This window comes from Gouania willdenowi, chromosome 3 (genome assembly GCF_900634775.1).
Source record: "Gouania willdenowi chromosome 3, fGouWil2.1, whole genome shotgun sequence".
NCBI classification, from domain to species: Eukaryota; Metazoa; Chordata; class Actinopteri; order Blenniiformes; family Gobiesocidae; genus Gouania; species Gouania willdenowi.
In genome coordinates, this window is record NC_041046.1 from 24121328 (window position 1) to 24142584 (window position 21257).

At 43.4% G+C, this 21257-nt stretch overlaps 1 protein-coding gene and 1 non-coding gene across 2 annotated transcripts; both read left to right on the plus strand.

Moving 5' to 3' along the window:
• Positions 1-967: 967 nt before the first annotated feature.
• Positions 968-20839, plus strand: depdc7a (DEP domain containing 7, paralog a). Its single transcript, XM_028442998.1, has 9 exons — positions 968-1118; positions 10297-10753; positions 13490-13596; positions 13695-13884; positions 16491-16711; positions 16826-16968; positions 17046-17171; positions 18939-19017; positions 19385-20839. The coding sequence occupies exons 2-9, from the start codon at positions 10305-10307 to the stop codon at positions 19606-19608; spliced, it is 1539 nt and encodes a 512-aa protein (XP_028298799.1). The 5' UTR covers positions 968-1118; positions 10297-10304; the 3' UTR covers positions 19609-20839.
• A 54-nt stretch (positions 20840-20893) lies between these two features.
• trnag-ucc (transfer RNA glycine (anticodon UCC)) lies at positions 20894-20965 on the plus strand. The gene has a single exon. It is a non-coding gene; the product is annotated as a tRNA-Gly (tRNA).
• Positions 20966-21257: the final 292 nt, after the last annotated feature.

Below are 21257 nucleotides of genomic sequence, written 5' to 3' on the forward strand. Positions count from 1 at the left end.
CTAGTGACCGACCTTAGGTCTTAAAGTGTCACCTTACTGCCTCTTCATTTCACACCACTGGGTTAGAGCCTAACTATAGACAAATGTGTCCCCGTTGAAGCTCAGCTGTGCATGTGCACTGGGTGTGGATGTTTATATTCCCATTCTGAAAATGGTTTGAGCAACAGGAGGGGGCACGTTTGACACCTGCAGTGACATGTTACCAAACACGGAGAGAAAAGCCTGGTAAACTTTGTTGATGAAAAGAACAACAAGGCGTCCGTTATGAAAAGGCTTTTCAGGATAATCTATAGGGTGAATAAAAGAAACCTGAAGATGAGTTAAAGCAGTGGTTCTCAAACAGTTTTAGCTCAAGTACCCCCTAAATCATTTTCTATCATTATTTTGTTGTTTTCTGTTGTTTTGTGTATTTTTGTTGCTGTTTCAGTGTCTTGTTGGTATTATTTAAATTATTCTCTCTCAGTGTGTGTGTGTGTGTGTTTTTGTTGTCGTTTGGTTGTTTCTTATGTTATTTTGTACGTTCCTCTGTTATTTTTGTGTATTTTGTAGTGATCTTGTGTATTTTTCCTCTCATTTAGTTTGTCTTTGTTGTCGTCTTGTGCGTTCCTGGTAATAGTAATTATTTTCTTCTCTTAACGTGTGTGTTTTTGGTGTCGTTTTATGTATTTTATTGTTGTTTGTGTGTTTTTTTGATGATTCAGTATGTTTTTCCTCTTATTTTGTGTTTTTGTTGTCATTTTGTGCATGCGGGTCATATTGCGGGTGTGATTATCATTTTGAACCGAAAACAAAGATGATGAAACCCTTTTATTTTAATTATTTCATTTGTTATTTTCTCAAGTACCGGCAGCAGTGCCATCACGTACCCCTAGGGGTACATGTACCCCCGTTTGAGAAACAATGAGTTGAGACCAAAACACCCAGGAGGAGGTGGCTCTCCAGTTCAGGGTGAACCGTCACACCCGTAGGGGGGAGGGTGCACGGGGCATGAATAATACATTAGTGTGGGAGGGGAAGGTTGGACTGTGCTCGGTGGCGTGCGTCACGCAGAGAATTGCAAACCAAGGATGGTTTGAATGGCTGGTTTTACGGAGACAGGAGGGAGTTTTCAACACCAGGTAATAAAAACACGACCCTACATGTCTGATATAGTTTCATCTATTATATCCAACGCTGATTATGTTTGTGGAAGCTTTCTAAATTACTCATTTCTGATAAGTCGCACTTTACGCACGGACTGCGCTATGGATCGTACATTTTACGCGTACTTTATGTTGGAGATTCATGTTTGTTTTTAGTTTTTTTGTGACAAACCTTTAAAAAGGATGTGCGGTAAAGATGAATATATTATACAATGATATTACGTGACTGGGATTGTGAGCACTTTGGGGAGTTCTTGCGCACGGAGGTGCCAGGAGCGCAATATATGTGTGAAAACAAAGACGCACCTGTGCGTAAACACAAGCCCTTTACACTCTCATGGGACATAAGCGTTGAAATCCATGCGGTCCTCAGGCTGAAGTCTCACCTGTCTCAGCGCGTCATTTGGAACGAAGGTAGCAACCGATACCTGAATGGTGTCACCCTGGAAACGCCACTAGAAGCCCCCCATACTGTATTTAGTATATGCAGCTGTAGGACTTGGACACGTGTGTGCGCCACCGGGCACCCAGGGACAGATTCCCTGTGAGATTATTTACCTCTGCTGATGTATGAGAGGCATCTGTTGGGATTTTTTTTTATTTTTTTTAAAAAAACAATTAACTATTCATGACATAATTATTCAGATCCGGATTTATCATGAACCTGCTAATCCAGGGACCCCTGATCTCCAGATAGTCTGCTCTAGACCAGCTTTAAGGATTTAGGATTTAACTATACAGCATAATTATACTAACTAATTACCCAGATAATGCTGATTTTAGTAGTTTTCATATCTATGTGACTCGTGTTTTGATGAGGATTCTCATTTAGAGTTTTTATAGTTGTTTGTGACTATATTTGATGCTTAAGTCAAATGTTATTCATGATCACGTGATACACTATATTGCTATTGTACAAAACCACATTTCTTGCAACATTACTGGTAGCAGATTTAGAATGTATTGGGGGGAAAAGAAAATATAATACGCAATTTATAACTTCAAGGAATTCCAAATGAAAAAAAGTGAACCTGCTTATTACAAGTTACAACGTACCAGTTATTTTAAAACAGATAGCTTAGAGTATAGTCAAAAACTGATGTTTTATCTGGAAAGGTTTTTAAAATTAGTATTAAATTGGTCATTGTTGTACTTGAACACTATTGTTGGCCTTGATTTGAGATCTCAACAACCTCTGTGTGACTTTGAAATCAGTGTCATGTGTCTGATTTCCATATACTGGGTCTTTGGTTTTCTGTTAGGTAAAGGTTATGGTCTAGCTTTAATTTAGCCTTAAAATGTTTCACTTCCCATCCAAAAAGGCAGTTCTTTCTAAATGAGAAGTGAAATTTCAATAATCAATCCAAGTCTTCTGTTATAGTATACAATGTTTTTTTTTTTTTTTTTTTTTTTTTTTTTTTTTTTTTTGTAGTTGGTTTCAAAGATTAGATTCTACAACTACAAAATTCTATACTAGAAATAAAAAACCTAAAATAAGCCTTTCTACCCTTCAAAAAAACAAAGACGAGGGTGGTTTAGAAGCCCCTAATTTCATGCATTATTACTTAGCAAACCAAATACTATATTTAACAGAATGGCTAAATCCAAAAGAATACTACAACACCTGGCTAGAAATAGAACAGTTAGACTGCAAACACATTAAACTCTCTGATCTCCCTTTTATCACTGCGACCCTCAAACATCACAACTGCTTTAAAAACCCACTAATTGCCTCCACACTGACTGCATGGTGGAAAGCCCTGGACATCACAAATGGCCAATTAAAAACTAGTATACTCTCTCCAATCTGGCACAACCCCGACTTTAAAAATAAAAAAACACCACTCTATCTGAAGACATGGGAAGAGAGTGGAATCACTCATCTCCAAGACCTTTTTGAAAATGACAAGATCAGGTCATATAACAATCTAACCCAAGCATTCGCTATAAATAAAAGTAACTTTCTACAGTACTTACAAGTAACAGAGACAATAAAGAAAACCACTCCACTAGACTTAACTACGTTACAACCTCCAGAACTGGCTATATATATGAAAAAAATCTCAACAAAATCAAAAAAACTCTCAAAAATATACAGAGCGCTTTCGAACACTAACTGTAATTACTTACCAATCGCGAAGTGGGAGGCCGAACTCTCAATCACCCCGAGCACTGATTTCTGGGCAGAAATTTGTTGTAATACTTTTAAGATGACAAAAAACACAAACCTTCAGCTAATTCAATACAAGGTCCTCCACAGATCCCACATTACCCAACAGAAAATGCATAAAATGGGCTTCTCAGCAACAGACATCTGCTCTCAGTGCACCCAGAATACAGCGGATTCCTATTTACATGCCTTATGGCTTTGCTCCCCAGTTCAACACTTTTGGATTCTAATCACTGAAAAACTGTCCTCCATTTTGGACTACAGAATTCCTTTATCTCCAAATCTTTGTTTGATTGGAGACCTGACAATGCTTCAACCTCCAGCAAACCAATCACAATCAATCCTTGCGGCACTAGCCATAGCAAAAAAAACAATATTACTAAATTGGAAAGACAAAAAATCCTTAAACATAAACCAATGGCAAAATCTCCTCACAGAATTTATTTCCATGGAAAAGATGTCTGCTCTCAGAAAACAAAAAAAAATAACGTGCTTTGAGGAGCGTTGGACTCCTTTTTTAATTGCATTAAATCTAAATTTTTAAAAGCCTGATGATCTAGCCTGCAAGCGACTGCCAGCACCACTCTTTACTAACGCACTAGCCCAACTGTAGGCCGGGGCCGCCTTGGGCCTCTGGGGTAGTCTTGGTCAGGATGGCTGGGGTGGGTTGCCGGGGTGCCTTGTTGCCTCAGCACGGGTGTGCATTCCTTCTGGGTGTTCACGGGGTCCCGGGGCTGTTTGATTTGGCGCCGTTGCCCCTTGCATGCGCATCTGGTTGGTCTCTGGGGCTGGGGCCCTGCGTGCTCCCCTGCCGCTCCTTCCCCTTGCTCCCTGTCCCCCTGTCTCGTCCTCCCCCCCTCCTCCTCCTTTGCTCTTGCGCCCGCCATCCTGTGGGGTTGGGTTTGGGGGGCTCCCGTTGGCCGGGGGCGCTGGTGGGGGGGCTGTGGCTCCCGCCTGGGGGGCGGGCGGTGCCGTGCCGGGTGGGTTGGCTGGGGGGTGGTCTCGTTGGGGGGCCTGGGGTGGTGGGGTCCTTGGCTCCGGTCCGGGGGGATCCGGGGTGGGGGTAGCTTTGGGGGTGGCTGCTGCCCGGGGTCGGCGATTGCCTCCTGGGTTGCTGGGTGGCGGGGTGTGGCTGTGGGTTGCTCCGTCGGCCCTTGCGGGTCCTTGGCTTGGCTCCCTGGGGCGCACCTTTGCTACGGATGTCGCTTGCGCGACGAGCTAGGCGGGGCCCCCTCGGGGGCTTTTTGTACGACCGCAATGGCCGGGGTGTGGACGTTATGGCTAGGGGGTGGGGTGAGGGGTGCTATGGGGCCTCCCCGGGGGTCGTATTGGGCGGGTGTGCGGGGGGCGCGGCGCGTGGTTCCTGGCCCGGTGGATCCGCGTTGGGATTGGCTGGTCTGCTGGCTGGGTGCACCGGGCGCCGTGGGCGCGATTCCGGGGCGGGGGTGCCCCGGGGGCGGATCCTTGGGCTACGTGTCCGGGGAGGTGCTCTCCGGCCATCTGCCCGGGGACCGGCCGCGGCTCGTGGCGGCGCTGCGCAGCCTTGGGCGGGGCGGGGCTGGTGGCCTTGGGCCCGCTGTTGTTTGGGGTGTGCTGGCGTCGGGGGGGTGTCTCGTGCCGGTGCGTGGGTCGTCGGGGATTGCCTCCGTGGGGGGGGGGGGGCTCTATTGGCGCCGTTGGTGTGGGGGGGCGGTTCCGGGCTGGGGGTGCTTCGGTACTCTGGCTTGCCGGTCTGTGGCTGGAGGGATGGCCCTGCTTGGCGGTGGATGGCGTCCTCTCTCGTCGGGGGGGCCGGGGCCGCCTCCCGGTGGAGAGTGTTGTATCGTGGCGCCGGGTGGGCCTGTGCTGGCCCTGGTGCGGGCATGGGCCTCCCCCCTGCTCGGCCGCTCCCCTTGGTGGCGGGGTGGCGTTGCTCCGGGCCGGCGGGCGGCGGGGGTCGCCCCCTGGGGCGCCGGGGGATGTTGTTGGTGCCTGGCTGTGCCCGGGGGTGGGGGGTGTCGCCGTGCTCCGCGGGGCCGGCGCGGTCTGGGGGGTGCCGTGGGGGGGGGTCTCCGGCTGTGCTGTTCCGGGGCCCGCAGTGCCACTTGCCCGTCTGCGCCATCTACCCTCTCGCGTGGCCCGCCACGCGGACGGGCCCGGCTCACACTGGACAGGCCTCCTACATGTTCACTTCACCCCACTCCCAGCTGGTCTGGCTCACTCACAAAATGCACCACACACCAATACCCAACCCTTGGGGGGCTGGATGGTGGGGCTGGGGGTGGAGGGGGCCGCCACCTGTGTTACTATGTAGTGGCGTGGGGGCGGCCCTCCCACCTCTAGTTGCCCTACTAATCCCTCCAATTTTAATCGCATCTCAACATGTCACCCCCCGGAGGGTGTATCATCCTTTACACCCTCCGGCCTATTACACCACATACACATAAATCCACAGAGGCTGGAGGGGGAGCACCGCTCCCCTCCATCCCCCTTCTTTTAATTACACCCCATACATTCACCAAACACACACATTCACACAGGGGATCGGGAAGTGCCTCTCCATTGGGGAATGGAGAGGCACCATAACAGGGTGGTGGGTTGGTACACATATTTGGGCCTCTCCGGTGGGGGCCTGGCCCCTCTGTTGGTGGCTGGGCCACTGCATAGAGCAAAAGCACATCAAGATGGTGCGGTCGGGCGTGGCGGTGGGTCTCGGGGGGGCTTTGCCGGGGTCTCTCCTTGCGGGGTCTTTCCGGGCTGTGTCGGCCGGGTGGGGCGCGGGGGTGCCTCTCCCCCTTGGGTGTGGCTTGGCGCTTGCTTTGTCTCCTGGTGGCCTTGGGGGCGGGCCCCGCGGTGTGCGGGCCCGGGGCGGCCTGCCTCGCCGGTTTGGGGGGTGGGTGTGCTGGGGGGGTGCTGGTGTCCTTGCCGGGGTTGGGGCGGGGTTGCTTGGCGCCTCGGGGTGATGCTGTTTACTGGGGGGCGGCGCTAGCTGTTCCGGTGGTGGAGGTTGCTGTCGGCCGCCTGGTGGGTCTATCCTGCCGTTTGCGGACTGGTGGGTGGGTCCGGGGCATCTTTGGCTGGGGGCTGCTGTCCCGCACTTGATGTGTGCCGTTGGGGTGCCTCCGTCCCCGCGGTGGGGATCGCCGGTTGCTCGCGGGCCGGCGGGGGGCGCTGCTCCGTGGCTGGCGCTGTCCGGGGGGCGGCGGGCCCTGGGCTGCTGGCCGTGGGCTGTCCGGGGCTGTGCGGTCCTGCTGGGCCGTGGCCGGGTCCCGGGCGGGGGTGGGGAATGCGTCCCGGGGGGCTTGGCCCGGGGGCTTGCCCTTGGGGGGTCCTGGTCCCGGGGGGTGCTCCTGGGGCCCGGGGTGCTTGGCCTGCTGGCCGGGCCGGTCCTGGCGGGGGTCTTTCGGGGCGGGTGGCGCGTGCCGCGCCCTTGCGTACCTACTGGTACGGCCCCTGCTTGGGCAGTGCCCCGTGAGGTAGGGTGTCGGGGGCCGGAATAGGGGGCCACATCCCGGCGGGGCGGTCTGGCTTGGCCCTTGGAGGGGGCCCTGGCTTTAAAAAAAAAAAAAAAAAGAACTGAAGCTCGTGGCGCGGGCGGCATCAGTGAAGGGTGATCTGGGGCGCCGTGGGGGGCTAGGTTGGGGTGCCTGGGGGCCGGCGGGGAGACTCCCAGCGGCCCCCTGGTGCCTTATGCGGCTTGGGGTGTGGTCGTCCTCCCTGGGCGGGCTGCTCCTGGTGCTGCATCCGTTCCGGGTCTTTCTGGCCTGGGGTCGGGCCCCTGCTGGCTCTGGGCTCGCCGGCGGGTGCCCACTGGCTGCCTGTTCGGCGCGGTTCTGGTCGTCTGCTGGGTGTGGGCTTCGGCTCCTCCGCTGGGGCCTCGGGCAGGGAGTTCTCGGGGCCCTCCCCTCGGGGGGTTGGGCGCGGGGGTGGGGTGGGGGGGTGGGGGGGTCGATGGGATGGGGGGTCTGGGGGTTGGGGGTGGGATCGGTGGCGTGGTGCGCTGGGTCCTTGGCTCCTTGGGGCTTTCTCGGGTGTGTATGGGGGGGCGATGGCTGCCTCTCGGCTTGGGATCTTGGGGGCGTTCGGGGGACTGCTTGGCCGTGGGGTGGTCGCCGGGGGCCCTTAGGCTGCCTGCTCTTGCTGCTGGCCTGACTGCTTCTTCGGGCCCGGGGGCGGCTCTTGGGTTTTGCAGTGGCGGTACTTGGAAATACATTTGTCATGGATGCACTGGCCTTGGGCTGTGGGATAACACTCATACTGGGCTCAACCTTAGACACGTTGTTCCCAAATACCTGTTTTATGGAATTTCCACTCACCTCTTCCTCTGTTCACAGCCACCACCATTATTCCTAAACCACACACTGGTCACCAAACTGGCTTGACAACACAACAATAAACACAATATACACAACCACAATTTCACATCGCATCACTTAAAACTATTCCTCACCCATTCCATATCCTATCTTGTATCCCTCTTCCCTGCTAACTTCCCCACCCCCCTCCAACCCCTCACCTTGGTGTAACACTGCCCTCTCTTTTTTACATCCTCCCTTTAATAAAGTATTTCTTACCCTTCCCTAGGGAGGGCTGGTGACGGTCACAATTATGCAATGAAATAAATAAATTTATTTAATTGCAATAATAAAATATGCATTGCTGTCAAAAGATTGCACTTCTTGTAGTGTTAACCTTCGAAAGCATGTGCAGACAAGGAAAAAAAAAAAAAAAAAAAAAAAAAAAAAAAAAAAAAAAAAAAAAAAAATAGTATACAATGTTTGATATTGTTTTAATGTTTATGGCTCTGTGTTTTCCATTTTGTGCCCAAATAATAGGTAGGATCTTTAAAACCTTAATAGAGTTTGTGATTTTTACAATTCTTCTGCCATGGATTACTCGTCTCCACGTGGTCGTTTTCACATTCCCGTTGGTGTATGATGTCACTGTGTTGTTTAAATATATTAGCCGCTAATAATGGAAGAAAGCTTTGTAAAGCGATGGTCCCTTTTTGGGGGTCCATTATGGTCAAAGAGAGACATTCCATCTAATGAGGGACTTCAGCTGAAATCTGCTTAAGGCTGACATATTGACTCATTTACAGTTGGTTTTTCGGCTTATTAATGGTTTTTGTCCAGTCAAACGAACAAATAAAAGATAGAAATAAATGAATAATCATGAGTTTTTACCCTCTCTGGTTTTTATCCACATGGCTCTGTATTTGAAATGATTTGATACAAGCTATCACAGCAAAGCCACAGCTCAGTAGCTCTATTCTCCTTTGTGTTACACATTGGGATTGTTGTTGAACTGATGCCTCACTGCTTTCAGCCAGCTGCTGGGCTTGTGGAATGAGTTCGAGAACATCTGCTCATTCTGCACGGCTCCCTAAGCCTTTATTTCATCTTTCATTATTTCAAGTTTTACAGATGGGTCAGCAATTGCCTTTGCCATCTACGCTTTATTATAACACAGACAACGACTGCTGCTGTCAGCGTCTGATTTACAACATCTGCTCTCCTCTCTGTAAGTCTCTTGGATCTTCAGCTAACATTTGCTCAGCAGCTTTAACTGTTTCCTGTCGTGAGATGAAAGCCTTATAATATCTCATTTGGGCCACTGGTCTGGTCCATGATGCCCTAACAAAGATCAACCAAACACACAGAGGTCTGAATCACAGGGTGAAACCTGGCATGTCTACTGCTTTAATACAAGATCATTCCATGACAGATGAATTCACGGACTTCTCTCACTAAGGTTTACTCTACATTCTAATGTAAAGAGGCAAATTATTTCCCTGCATCAGCAAGTCTTAAAAGACCGTTTTGGTTGAAATTCTCACGAGATTGATCCCGAATGTGAACAGATACACCCACGTACAGTGGCGGGAAGAGAGACTCTGATTATGCAGCATTACACAGAGGACTGGGAGTGTGTGTGTGTGTGTGTGTGTGTGTGAAGACAGACAGCACTGATTTTGTGGTTTCCAAGAAGAGGCTGAGACAATGGACAAAGCTGAGAATGTCAGAGGAATATGAAGTAGATCTCCAAAAAGATGTTGATTGAGTTGAGCATGTGGCGAATGGCTTTAACAGTCTATGTTATAGTCTATTCTCACGTCTAAATCTGCTTCTTGAAATATGTCAGGAATAAAGTCAGATGATTGTTTGACACATCACTGTCATTTTCTGGCATATGAATGTCTTGTTTTGTTCGACTTTTACTGTCTTTTTTAGGGATCGTCTTCATGATCTACTCTGTATTTAAGCTATTGAATCTGGGCTTGTTCTAGATTAGATGTTTTTCCTAATATCCAATATGCCGATAGTGTCCAACACAAAATTTTCGATTCTTGATAATAACCAATACCAAAAATAAGAAAACTGATTTAACTTTAGTGATGGAAAAAGTTCAATGTTTGCTTTTATTAGAGGGGTCTTGATCTGATATTGATATCGGTCCGATATGAGCCAGAAAACGAATATCGGATTTTATCGGACCGCATCCAAAATCACCGATATAAGCGCTCCGATAAAATGTCCTTATCCATAGGTGACGGTAATGCACCTTAACGTTGGTGCTGGTCTCATAATTTATTTTTTATTTATTTTATTCAATTGTAGAATACTGTAGATATTATGTGGAAGGTTAAAATGTATGTAACCAACTGGTTAATAATAAATGGGTCAGTGTTTGCTGACTATTGTTCTCTGTTTGAGTAACATCACTTGGTCAAACCTTTTCTAACATTCCACAAAATAAGTCATAAAAGTATGTATGATTTGTGCTGATATCGTATCGGATCAATATTGGTATTGGCCGATAAAAAAGGCTGCAATATCGTTTTCATATCGGAAGTGAAATAGTTTTTATGATGTTGTCTCTAACAACAGCAACAACATACAGTACATCCCTCTTTCAACAATGGAAAAAACGATATTACATTTCACGTCTAATATTGGTGGGCTGATAATATCGCCCATCTCTAATTGATCCGTCTGATTCCAGAACAGGGCATGGCCGGGAAGCCTTTCCGAGCCACCTACATCTGGACCAGCATCATCTCCAATCTCCACACTCAGGTGGAGGTGAAACGTCGACGGCACAACCTAAAGTGCTACCATGACTGCTTCCTGGGCTCAGAAGCTGTGGACGTAGTGTTGGCTCACATCACCTTGAATCGTTTTTTCGGCGATGAGGTGATCCCACGCTACAAGGCCGTCCGCCTCTGCCAGGCCCTGATGGACTCCAGGGTTTTTGAACCTGTGGGCTGTAAAGTTTTTGTGAAGGAAAAGAAGAGGGCCACGTTTGAGGACAGCAGCTGCAGTTTGTACAGGTTCCTGAGTCCAGGGGCCACTTCCCCATCAGTGCTGACCAACTCCCACTCCACATATACCATAGAGAGCGGCTTTGACTCGCCAAGCATGAACAGGAACAAGAATAGCTTCAGTCCATCACGTGAAAGGTACAAACTTGTGTCATAACATCATTTTTGATTTGCTTTGTTCTCCTTCCCCTCGATAGCCACAGCTAATCCCACATTCAGCATGACAGGGAACCTCTGGGAACCAGTGCTTGGTACCACCATCACCATGAATCAACTGTCAATTAAAATGCCTGGTGTCAACATATTGATTTCACTAATTCCACATTTTTCCAAGATGATTTTATTCAAGTGTTAGAACATGTTTTATTATCAGTGGAAACTGGGTTCAAATTTCAAATTTGACATCAAAGCATTTAATGAGCCAGAAGGCTAATTCATTTTTGCTTTATTGTATTTGTTGAGTGTTAAAGTAACTGAATCGTACTGAGAAACCTTTAAAAGCTTAGAGCTGAACCTAAGCCCCTCCCCCATCTGTCACAATCCAGGATCCTCTGGGATAAAAGTTGAAGTGTCCTTAGATCCTTAACAGACGTTCTCTAACAGATTATCAAGACACATTGATGGGAGTTCACAGCATGGCTCTAAACACAAACAAAAAAAATAAAAAAAGACATACTTTATATGTGTAATAACCTGTTTAGTATCAGTATTATTGTTATTTCCTTTGTTTGGAGTTATCTTTTCCTGATTATAATATCAGTGTCATATTAAAATGTTCAAAACTAGGGGAACTTTAATAAGATATATACGATCTATGTCATATATGAACAGTATTAATAATTTATAACTAAAATATGTACATCTCACGTGTTTAGATACTTCGGGAAAAGGTTTTAACAATATTCCGGACACTTTATATTTACATAGTTTGTGACCCTGCGTAGAGCGTTGGGAAAGTAGTAGAAGAAGAAGCGGACATGCTGAAAGACACCAATGAAGAAGATCGGGTTACATATGATAGTTATATCATAGCATGACTACGTTTAGCCACAAGACACTTATTCTGCATCAGCAGTGACGCTTCAAAGCTGACTGAAGTTTGAAAACGTTATGACAGGAACAGGAACAGTAACAGGAAATTTGTGTATTAATGCAGCAAAATCAGAAGAACGTTTTTCCACTAGAATTATGATCAGAGGTGTTTTTAATGAATGAGTTGTCAGCAAAAAGTGATTCCTCACAAAGAATGAATTAGCTGTGTTTATATCCCAACTTGTACCATTTCTTTAAAGCAATTTTAAAATGGATATGCATGATTTAAAACTCCTTAAATGTCCTATGTCATGTTATATTAAGACCTTCCAAAATCAACTACAGCCACATATGGGTAATATTTTACATTTTGCAAAATAAAATACTAATTTATTAAGAAATATGACTTATTTTCTATCAACACGGAGGTTGAGACGCACGGTTTCTCGGAGCTCCGCCTCTCCCCGTGTGAGAGCCCCGGCAGCATGGGCAACAGACACGCCCACCAAACTTTGTAAACAGTTCCAGAGAATGTATTTCAAATACAAAGACAAAGAAGTGAGTATGGCTAACATTTCGCTAAAGGTTTGTTTTACTTATGGCTGTGGTCTCTCCATCAGTGGGTTTTATTGTGGGAATCGCTCCAGTTTGAAGATGTCATTTACTGGACAATCCACTTTGGAACTGACCAAGGTTCACCAATCCGTCTTCTGTAACGTGAAGGTCACAGACTAACAGATGCTGGATGGTGCGTCGCGTGCTCCCAGAGATAAATTCCAACCACTTCTGGCGAGTAGACTCTACTTTAGGAAGTTTGAACAAAAAGGACTTTTACAGTCAAACACGCATGTTCTGTTACCAGACATTATCTTTTGGTACAAAAACAAAGTCCGTTTATTTTCCCTGTGCGGACTGAATAAGAAAGGACAATGACCATTCCACACAGATGTTCTTCTGCCGCTCGCATTACTCTAGTCTACCACCAGAGAGAATGGGCGTGTATGTTCACTGTGGAGGCGCGGCACCAGCAGCAGGCACTTCCTGGAAGGGACGGTTCAAATTCTAGTGACGTCACTAGAATTTGAACCGCTCGTTTGTCAGAAGTGGGCAGAGAAGCCGCTCAGAGAGCAGGATTATTGAGGAGCTTCTCAGAGATGCAGAAATGAATCACAATAATACTTTGGGGGTGTTTTTCATAATTAATTAATAGGGATGTAACGATTCACTCAACTCCCGATACGATTTGATTCACAATACTGGGTTCACGATACGATTCTCTCGCGATTTATTTTACAAAATGGGACTGTATATAAATGACTGAAAAATATTCCTTTATTTTTTTTGGGGAAAATACTATACTATTTTTCATTGTCAAAAGAATCCCTTGATAAACTATTCAAAACAATGCACTTTAACTAAAAATAAATCTTGAATGAAATAAATAAAGGAATAATACAAATGAAGAAGATGCTTATTATTTAAATTCTGGTTCTATAGTAAACAATACAAAACTGCATAATAGTTATTTTTCTTTTTAAAAGTGCAACTGAAAATGTATTTTGTGCCTTAACAATTGGACTAAAAAAATTTTTCCCACGTGCACATAAAGCTTTCAAGAAATCTAACATTGTAACAAGGTTAAAAGCTCCTAAAAGTTGATTTGCATGATATAGGTCCTTTAAAAGCATGATGTGAGGTGTCAGCACATGGCTGCAGCAGCTGGTTTTGTGTTTCCCTTTAATATCTTTTCAATGAGATGTTGTCGTAAAGTACAAAATTGCAGTGTGTTTATCATTTCGTTCGGACATTAAAGCGGATTGTTCTCATTCTGTGACTCCTCAGACGCTCGCCCCTGACAACCGATAATACAGTGGAGGAGGTTCTGAGAGACCTCAACGTCAGCTCCAACATCACGCCTCAGATGATCGACCTCGGTCTCTCACAAGAGTGTAAGTCACGTTCCCTCTGCTGAGACGTAAAAAGCCACAACGTGTTTCTGCTCAAAGTAACTGTGTCTGACTGAGATGTTTGTCTCTGTTTCCAGCAGTGGTGGATGAAGTGTGGCACCAGCAGGCCGTGTTCAGACTGCTGCAGCTGATAGAGCTCCCTCTGTTGGAGCAGCTGTTACAGAGCACAGACACGTCGCAGCCTCACAGAAGGATGGACAGTGTTCCTGATCTATTGTACGGCTCAAACTACCTGGACAGAGAAGTTCTCAAGGCCTTCGGTGAAGCACAGTGAGTCCCTCTACTGCACATGTGTCAAACTCATGGCCCGGGGGACAAATCCGGCCCTTTGGAGCATCTAACCTGGCCCGCAGGAGAATATAAAAATGATAGAGAAAACATGAATCAGTGTGTAAATAAACTCAATAATATTTGTAGGGGCTCACAGTTTCCCCGGTGCTTATATCACATGATGGCAGTTATTTTTAATGTTTATCTCAAAATTCTTACAAAATCCTTAAATTTTCCTCATATTATTACATATTTCCCTCAGTTAAATAGAAATTGGTCAGAAATCTAGGAACTTTAAAGTGAAGATCCTGTTGAGACTGATATTGATTGGTTGATTGATTATACTTTATAATAATGGTTTAGTGGTTAGCATGTCCACCTCACAGCAGGAAGGTCCTGGGCTCAAGCCTCGGGGTGGACACTTGGGTCATTTCTGTGTGGAGTTTGCATGTTCTCCCCGTGCAACGTGGGTTTCCGTCAGGTCCTCCGGCTTCCTCCCACAATCCAAAACACATGACCGTGTTATAATAATAATAATAATGAATTTTATTTATAATGCACTTTACATTTCAAATAAAATCTCAAAGTGCTACATAGTAAAACAGGATAAAAATACAATACAATACAACAATAAAAACAGGACAAGTTAAAATTAGCTTTAGCCCTTTTTTAAAAGCATCCACCGTCTGTAGAGACCTAAGGTGGTCAGGAAGGGCGTTCCACAGACGAGGAGCGGCAGCTTCGAAAGCCCTGTCCCCCATGGTCATGAGCCGCGTCCTGGGCGTGAGCAGACGGTGCTGTTGGCCTGACGGGGTCCTGGTTGAGGTGTGTGGTGTGAGGAGGTGTTAGGTTGGTGGTAGTCTCTAAATAGCCACATAGGAGTGAATGTGAGTGTGAGCGCTCTGTCCAGGGTGTACCCCGGCCCTACCTAACGTCCAATGAGAGCTGGAGATAGGCATCAGCAGACCCCCACGATTTAAAATATATGGATGGATTCTTTGGAGCAAATCAGAAGAGTCAAGCCCTTTAGCAAACCTTTGACTCCTATCAGGTCTAATAATATTGAATATTTAATATTTATGAGAATATTGTGGGAGGTCAAGGTTTCAGTTTAATCAAGGCTGGTCCAGGACAAATTCAACATAGTCGCGATCTCGATTATTCACAGTCGGTTAAAACTGCATTCTTCTAGCAGAGTTATCTAATATTTCTCAACAACATTTGACGTTAAATACTTTTCATGTTTTTATTTGATAAAAAATGGATTTTGAATTTGTTACCACCGCCAAAGAAGTCATATTTTCGCTGCCGTCTCTTCTGTTTGTTTGTTTGTTAGCAGAATAACGTGAAAAGTAATCAATTAATTTTGACTACATTTTAACCAAAGATTGACCTTATGCTATTCCAGATTTCATTACATTTTAAAGGGGATCTGAATCAATATAATATAATATTATCCATCAATATGGATCGGTTTAAAAAACTAAAAAAAACATATTTCTCCTCATTGCCAAAATTAAAAAAAAAAAATCATGTTTAAATTTGTTTTTGAGCGATCTTTATTAAATTTCACTCAGTTATGTCGGGTTGGTTCCCCATCTACCCCATCAACTTTCATCCAGATTGGATACAGATGTTGCATTTTATTGTTTTAAATGGGGGTCCATCGTTAGACCCTAAAAACTACTGAAAGGTAATGCACATGCTTAAACAGGGCTGAGAAAACACAAAAAATGACGAAAATTGAAAAATCACCCAAAATCGGAGGTAAGGCGGTAAGGCATAATTTTCAAAAATTTCAAAAAAACAAAAATGAGTTTTTAGACCCTAAAGACTACTGAAAATATAATGCACATATTTGGAGGTAAGGCTTCATAGTAAGACCTCATTTTCAATAAATTTTAGAAGATCTTTTTTTTATGAAGATGAAAAATCACCCAAAATCGGGGATAAGGCTAGTGAAAATAGAGAAATAAATTTAGTTAAGACCTTTGTTTGACCCAGAAAACTACTGGTAAACTACTACTGGAAATACTTAAACATGGTTCAGAATGGAGTAAGATACAAAAAAATGATGAAAATGAAAAACATAGCAAGGCGTAATTTTCAAAAATTTCAATCATTTTTTTTTTTTAGTTAAGACCTTCGTTAGATATAAAGCACATACTTAAACAGGGCTAAAAATACAATAAGGCATAAAAAAATTATGAAAATCGACCAAATCACTCAAAATCGGAGGTAAGGAGGTACTACTATATATAATGCACATACTTAGTACAGTATTTAAATACTATTTACATGCAAATGCTGCCTTTATTATCATCAATAATATACCTACTTTACTTAGCTTTCATGTCCTGTCCCTCACATACACTGTTTTGTTTACCATCTTTTAAGTCTAAATGAATAAAACATTGGTTTTAATGCTTTTTACCTGCGGGTCCAGATGTTTACAGGAAGCAGCTCTGAATAACAAACTCCTGGCATGTCTTCCTTCCTCTGTAGCGGCCCTTTGAGCACTCTGTAATATCCCTGCATTTGTTTTATATACTTCACCATCTACCCAAACAAGGGACCAGCACTGATGTTTCTCCCTCGTCCCTCAGGGCAGATGAGTGGCTTTCAGGAGCCGTGGACTGTTTGGACTTCCTGCCTGATGAGCTGGTGGTGGAGGTCAGTCGAGGTTTGTCCAGCTGTGCAGACGACCTGCTTCAGTGTAAAACTCTGCTCTATCGGGTTCTGGCTGAGAACTACGGACACACACACCAGCCACCGCTGCTCAACAACCACATCTTTGACATCCACTCAGGCATCTCTGAACTGCTCGGTAAGAAAGCAGAAGTATTGATCAAAATGATCTGAGATTGTATCTCTCTTTCACTATTTATCATGCTTTTACACAAAGTGAGCATTGTTTGGTATTCCTGTTCTTCGTTGGCAGTGAACGGAAAGCACGAGCTTGCTCTGGAGGCGCTGCAGCTGAGCTTGAAGCTGCAGGACTCTCGCAGTCGGGAGGAGCTGCGGCGACTTCTGAGATTCATGGCCGTTGCCGCTAAACCGCACGAGGTCAAGCTGCACAGAGAGGTCAGGGCTCGTGTGCATCAGTTTGGGCCTTTGTGTTTGTGTTCTGAACTTTTGCTGACAGTAAATTCTCCACATAGATTGAGAACAGAATGGCAGTGAAAAGGTCCTTTTCCAGTGCCATCATCAACAACAGAAGGCTGTCCAAAGGAAAGGTGGACTTAATGGTTTTGTTCATGATGGATAACCACTGTGATCTGTTTAAAGTGAGTGTTCCTGTTTGTTTTTATCTCTGCCATAAAAACTCCGTTTGTTGACATCTTTTGTAAAGTTTTGCACTTTGCATTGTGTGACGTGGAGTCCTGTAGACGGATGCGTAGAATAGTTTTTACTGCATTCTTACTGTGTGTTCTTGTGTTTGCCCCCAAGAACTCTGGTGTTTTCACAGACTAAAAGTTGTTTCAAAACATTGGCAATTTTTTTTTTTAGGGTTTACAGCACGGCAAGATCTGAATCCCGCTAAAAATGTTATGTCTTAGAAAAGTGTTTAGGGTGGAAATAAAAACAAACTTTCGGATGACAATTCCAACCTTTTACAACCTTTGTTAATTACGACCTTTTTAATCCAAAACTCAGTTGTTTTCATAACCATTGTGATGATTACTATTGTAATCGTTAACCTTTATTATTCTTGTATGTTATTGTTCTTCCGTATCCTTAAACTCGTACCATAATTTTCAACCAATTTCAACAATTGAGGTATCAAACTTTTCAGAAAATTCTGTACTTGTGTGCTAAGTTCCAGTTTTTTTTTTATCATTTTAAAACTTTCTGAGTTATTGTTCGTGCAACTTTTTGCTCCCATCTATTTACATTGAAAGTTCCAACCTTTTCTCCCCTTATTGGAACTTTTAACCCCTTCATCCCCAGCCATTTTATAACTGATTCAAACCATTCAACCTTTAATGTTCAGCTACTGCCTCCAACCCATTTCAACTTCTTTCAACTTTTTCAAACTATTTCAACATTTTTTAACTTTTTCAACCAATTTCAACTGATTTAAACTTTTTCAACCGATTTCAACTTTATTATTTTTTTTTTTTTTTTTTACTTTTTCAAAAGATTTCAACTTTTTCAACCGATTTCAATTTTTTTTTTTACTTTTTCAACCGATTTCAACTTTTCTCAACTTTTTCAACCAATTTCAGATTTTTTCAAATTTTTCAACTGATTTCAACTTTTTCATCTTTCTCAACTTTTTCAGCCGATTTTCAAGTTTTTCCAACTTTTCAACCAAATTCAAGTTTTCAACCATTTTCAACTTTTTTTTCAACTTTTTCAACCGATTTCAACTTTTTCAACCGTTTTCAACTTTTTCAACCGATTTCAACATATTTCTTTAACCTTTTCAACCATTTTCAATTTTAAAAAAACAAACTTTTTCAACATATTTTAAAAATTTTTCAACTTTTCCCAACTTTCCCAACTTTCCCAACTTTTCCTAACTTTCCCAACTTTTTTCAACTTTTTCAACCTGTTCAACTAATTTGAACTTTTTCAACCTATTTCAACTTTTTCAATCGATTTCAACTTTTTCAATCGATTTCAACTTTTTTCAACCTTTTCAACCAATTAAAAAAATTTTCAACCTATTTCTACTTTTTTCAACCTTTTTCAACCTAATTGATAATATTAAGCTATTGCTAGGATACTGCTATTTCTAGGTGAATGTTAATGATAGGTTAGTGCTAATGCTAGAGGAATGCTAACGCTTGGCAAATGCTATTGCTACATTAATGCGATTGCTAGGTTAATGCTAATGTTAATGCTAATGCTAATGCTAACGTAATTGCTAGGTGAATACTAATGCTAATGGTAGGTTAATGCTATTGCTAGGCTAATGCGATTGCTTGGCTAATTCTAACGCTAGACTAATGCTAAGCTAATGCAGTGCGACGCGGGCCAGCACATGCATCCTCACTTGCATTTTAGTTCAAGTTGTCATCAAAACAAAGTGTCTCATTTTCTTTCAGATTCCTGCATCCTTACATGAGATGGTTAGTGACAGAATAAGGAATATGATAAAGGGGAAGGATCCTGATATGATAACAGGTTTGCTGATTTCAGTCATATTTTTTTTATATTTGAATGCTTTAGTGCTTTTTGTGTTTACAGATGAAAGCTGTGCAATTGTAGAAACTCCCTGTCCAAGATAAGCTGCTATAAAGGACAGAATATTAGTTTTGTAAAGAATAGAAGTGTGTGTTTTAAAATAATAGAGCAGGGATTGTGCTTGAATGTTGCAAAATCAAATACTCTGTTTTATCAACAAAAAAAAAAAAGGGAAAAAATTGTTGGGAATGTCGTTGCCATGCAGTTCAACATTATTATTTAAAAGACGAGATGTTATACTTTCAAAGTTTGAGGTGGGACAATTTCATGTATTTCGTATGTGTTTATCTTTCTGTCTTCACTCCAGGCTTGACGTACTGCACACAAGTAAACACAAAGGCTTATTCAGAAAACGCACCAAAAACCACTAGAAGAGAGCTTTTGTCCTTATTGCGGACCATCTACGAAAACCCTAAACTCTCGACGAAAGAAAAGCGGCGGCTGCTGGGACAGTTCTACAAAAGCAACCCTGAGATCTTTGTGCAGTACTTTGGGAGCAGATTATCTACTGTCAACACATTGCTACAGTAATATTTCTTCATAAATCATCCATTGAAGAACAGGAAGAGGAAGATTTGATTCCAGAAGTGGATTTTTAATCTGGAGTTTGACTGCTGTTCTTGACCACATGACTTTCCTCCTACAATCCAAAGAGTTGTGTATATAAAGAACAAGTATGTGACTGTGTGAGCGGTGGAGGTGACGGACTGGCAGCTGCTTGTGGTATATATATATATATATGAATATATGTACAAGTGTGGACGATACGAGGATGTAAGTTAGCTACTACAAATCGTAGAAAGGACTTGAAAATGTGAATCTTGGTTTGTGGCTTTTGATTAGAAATGTGAATTTAAAGGACATTGGTTCAAATAATCTTATAGTGCAGGACACTATCATGATCTGGTTCTTAGAAGGATTTTTTTTAATGTATTTATTTATTTTTCATTTGAATAGAGTCTGGTACTTTCTTTACACAGACAATGTGAACTTTCTTGTTCTCGCCGCTGCATCTTGATCACATCAAATGTCTGTGGCCGGGCCCAGACAAACGTGTATATTGTGTCTTCAATGAACGGCGTATTCTTCGTGCCTGTGACTGTGCTGAGTCGTAGTTAGCCATGTGAATGTGTTCAGTAAGTGGTTTATCATATACAGTGTGTTGTAGAGCACAGCTCGGAGTGTTCAGGAGGTTATTTGATATTCAAAGGTCTGATGGGCAGTAGGAAACAGTCATTCATTACAGTCAGCCCTCTGGGTTGTTTTGCCTGATGTGACAAAGCAAGAAAACAGATGTTGGTATGTTTTTGTGACTGAAACATTAGCTGCTTATAAGTCGCGTCTTCGGGGTTTAGTTTTAAATGAGTTTTAAATTATCTTAATCAGTTTAGGAAATTGCTCTAACGTTTGCAGGTTACAGCCCCAAAGCATATTGTGTGTTTTTTAGCCTAAGTGTCACCTTATGTTGTCAGTGTAGTACTGAAAAATGTCTTTTCTGAAGACAACACAATAAATATTATTTGGCGCCCCCTATAGGCTACTGCTTGTTTTACAATCTAAACATCAACATGTATTTTTTTTAATATTAAACTTTCATTGAGTTTTTTCCACCAGTTTATATATATTTAAATAATGTGAAGCCTTTGTGATTTGTAGTGCTGTTTTTTGTGTGACCTACAGACGAATTCAAGAAACAAAACTCAAACTTTTTATTTATTTGTTTTTAAATAAAATTAAAATGTTTGCTTTCTATCACTATTCAGATTGTGTTGTGGATTGCTGACTTATACGAGTTTCTCGAATCTGTATTTCGCAAGCGTTGGTGGTATAGTGGTTAGCATAGCTGCCTTCCAAGCAGTTGACCCGGGTTCGATTCCCGGCCAACGCAGTCTACTTTTTTTTTTATTTATTTACCAAAGCCTCTGCACCACCAGTCTTATTTTTGGTGACCTGTATGTGTTTTTCCTTTGTGCGGCTGTCTGAGAGGATTCCTCTAACGTCCTAGTTCTTTATGAGGTAGATTTGTGTCTGTTGATAACTAAATAATGACACAAATCTAACTCCATAGTTCTTATCAATTCCCAATGGTAGCTGCTCCCATCACCACATATGCACCATACGACAGTGTATTTCTGCCTAAAACAGGATTTATCTCTGCCTCTGTTTATGGTAATGGTATG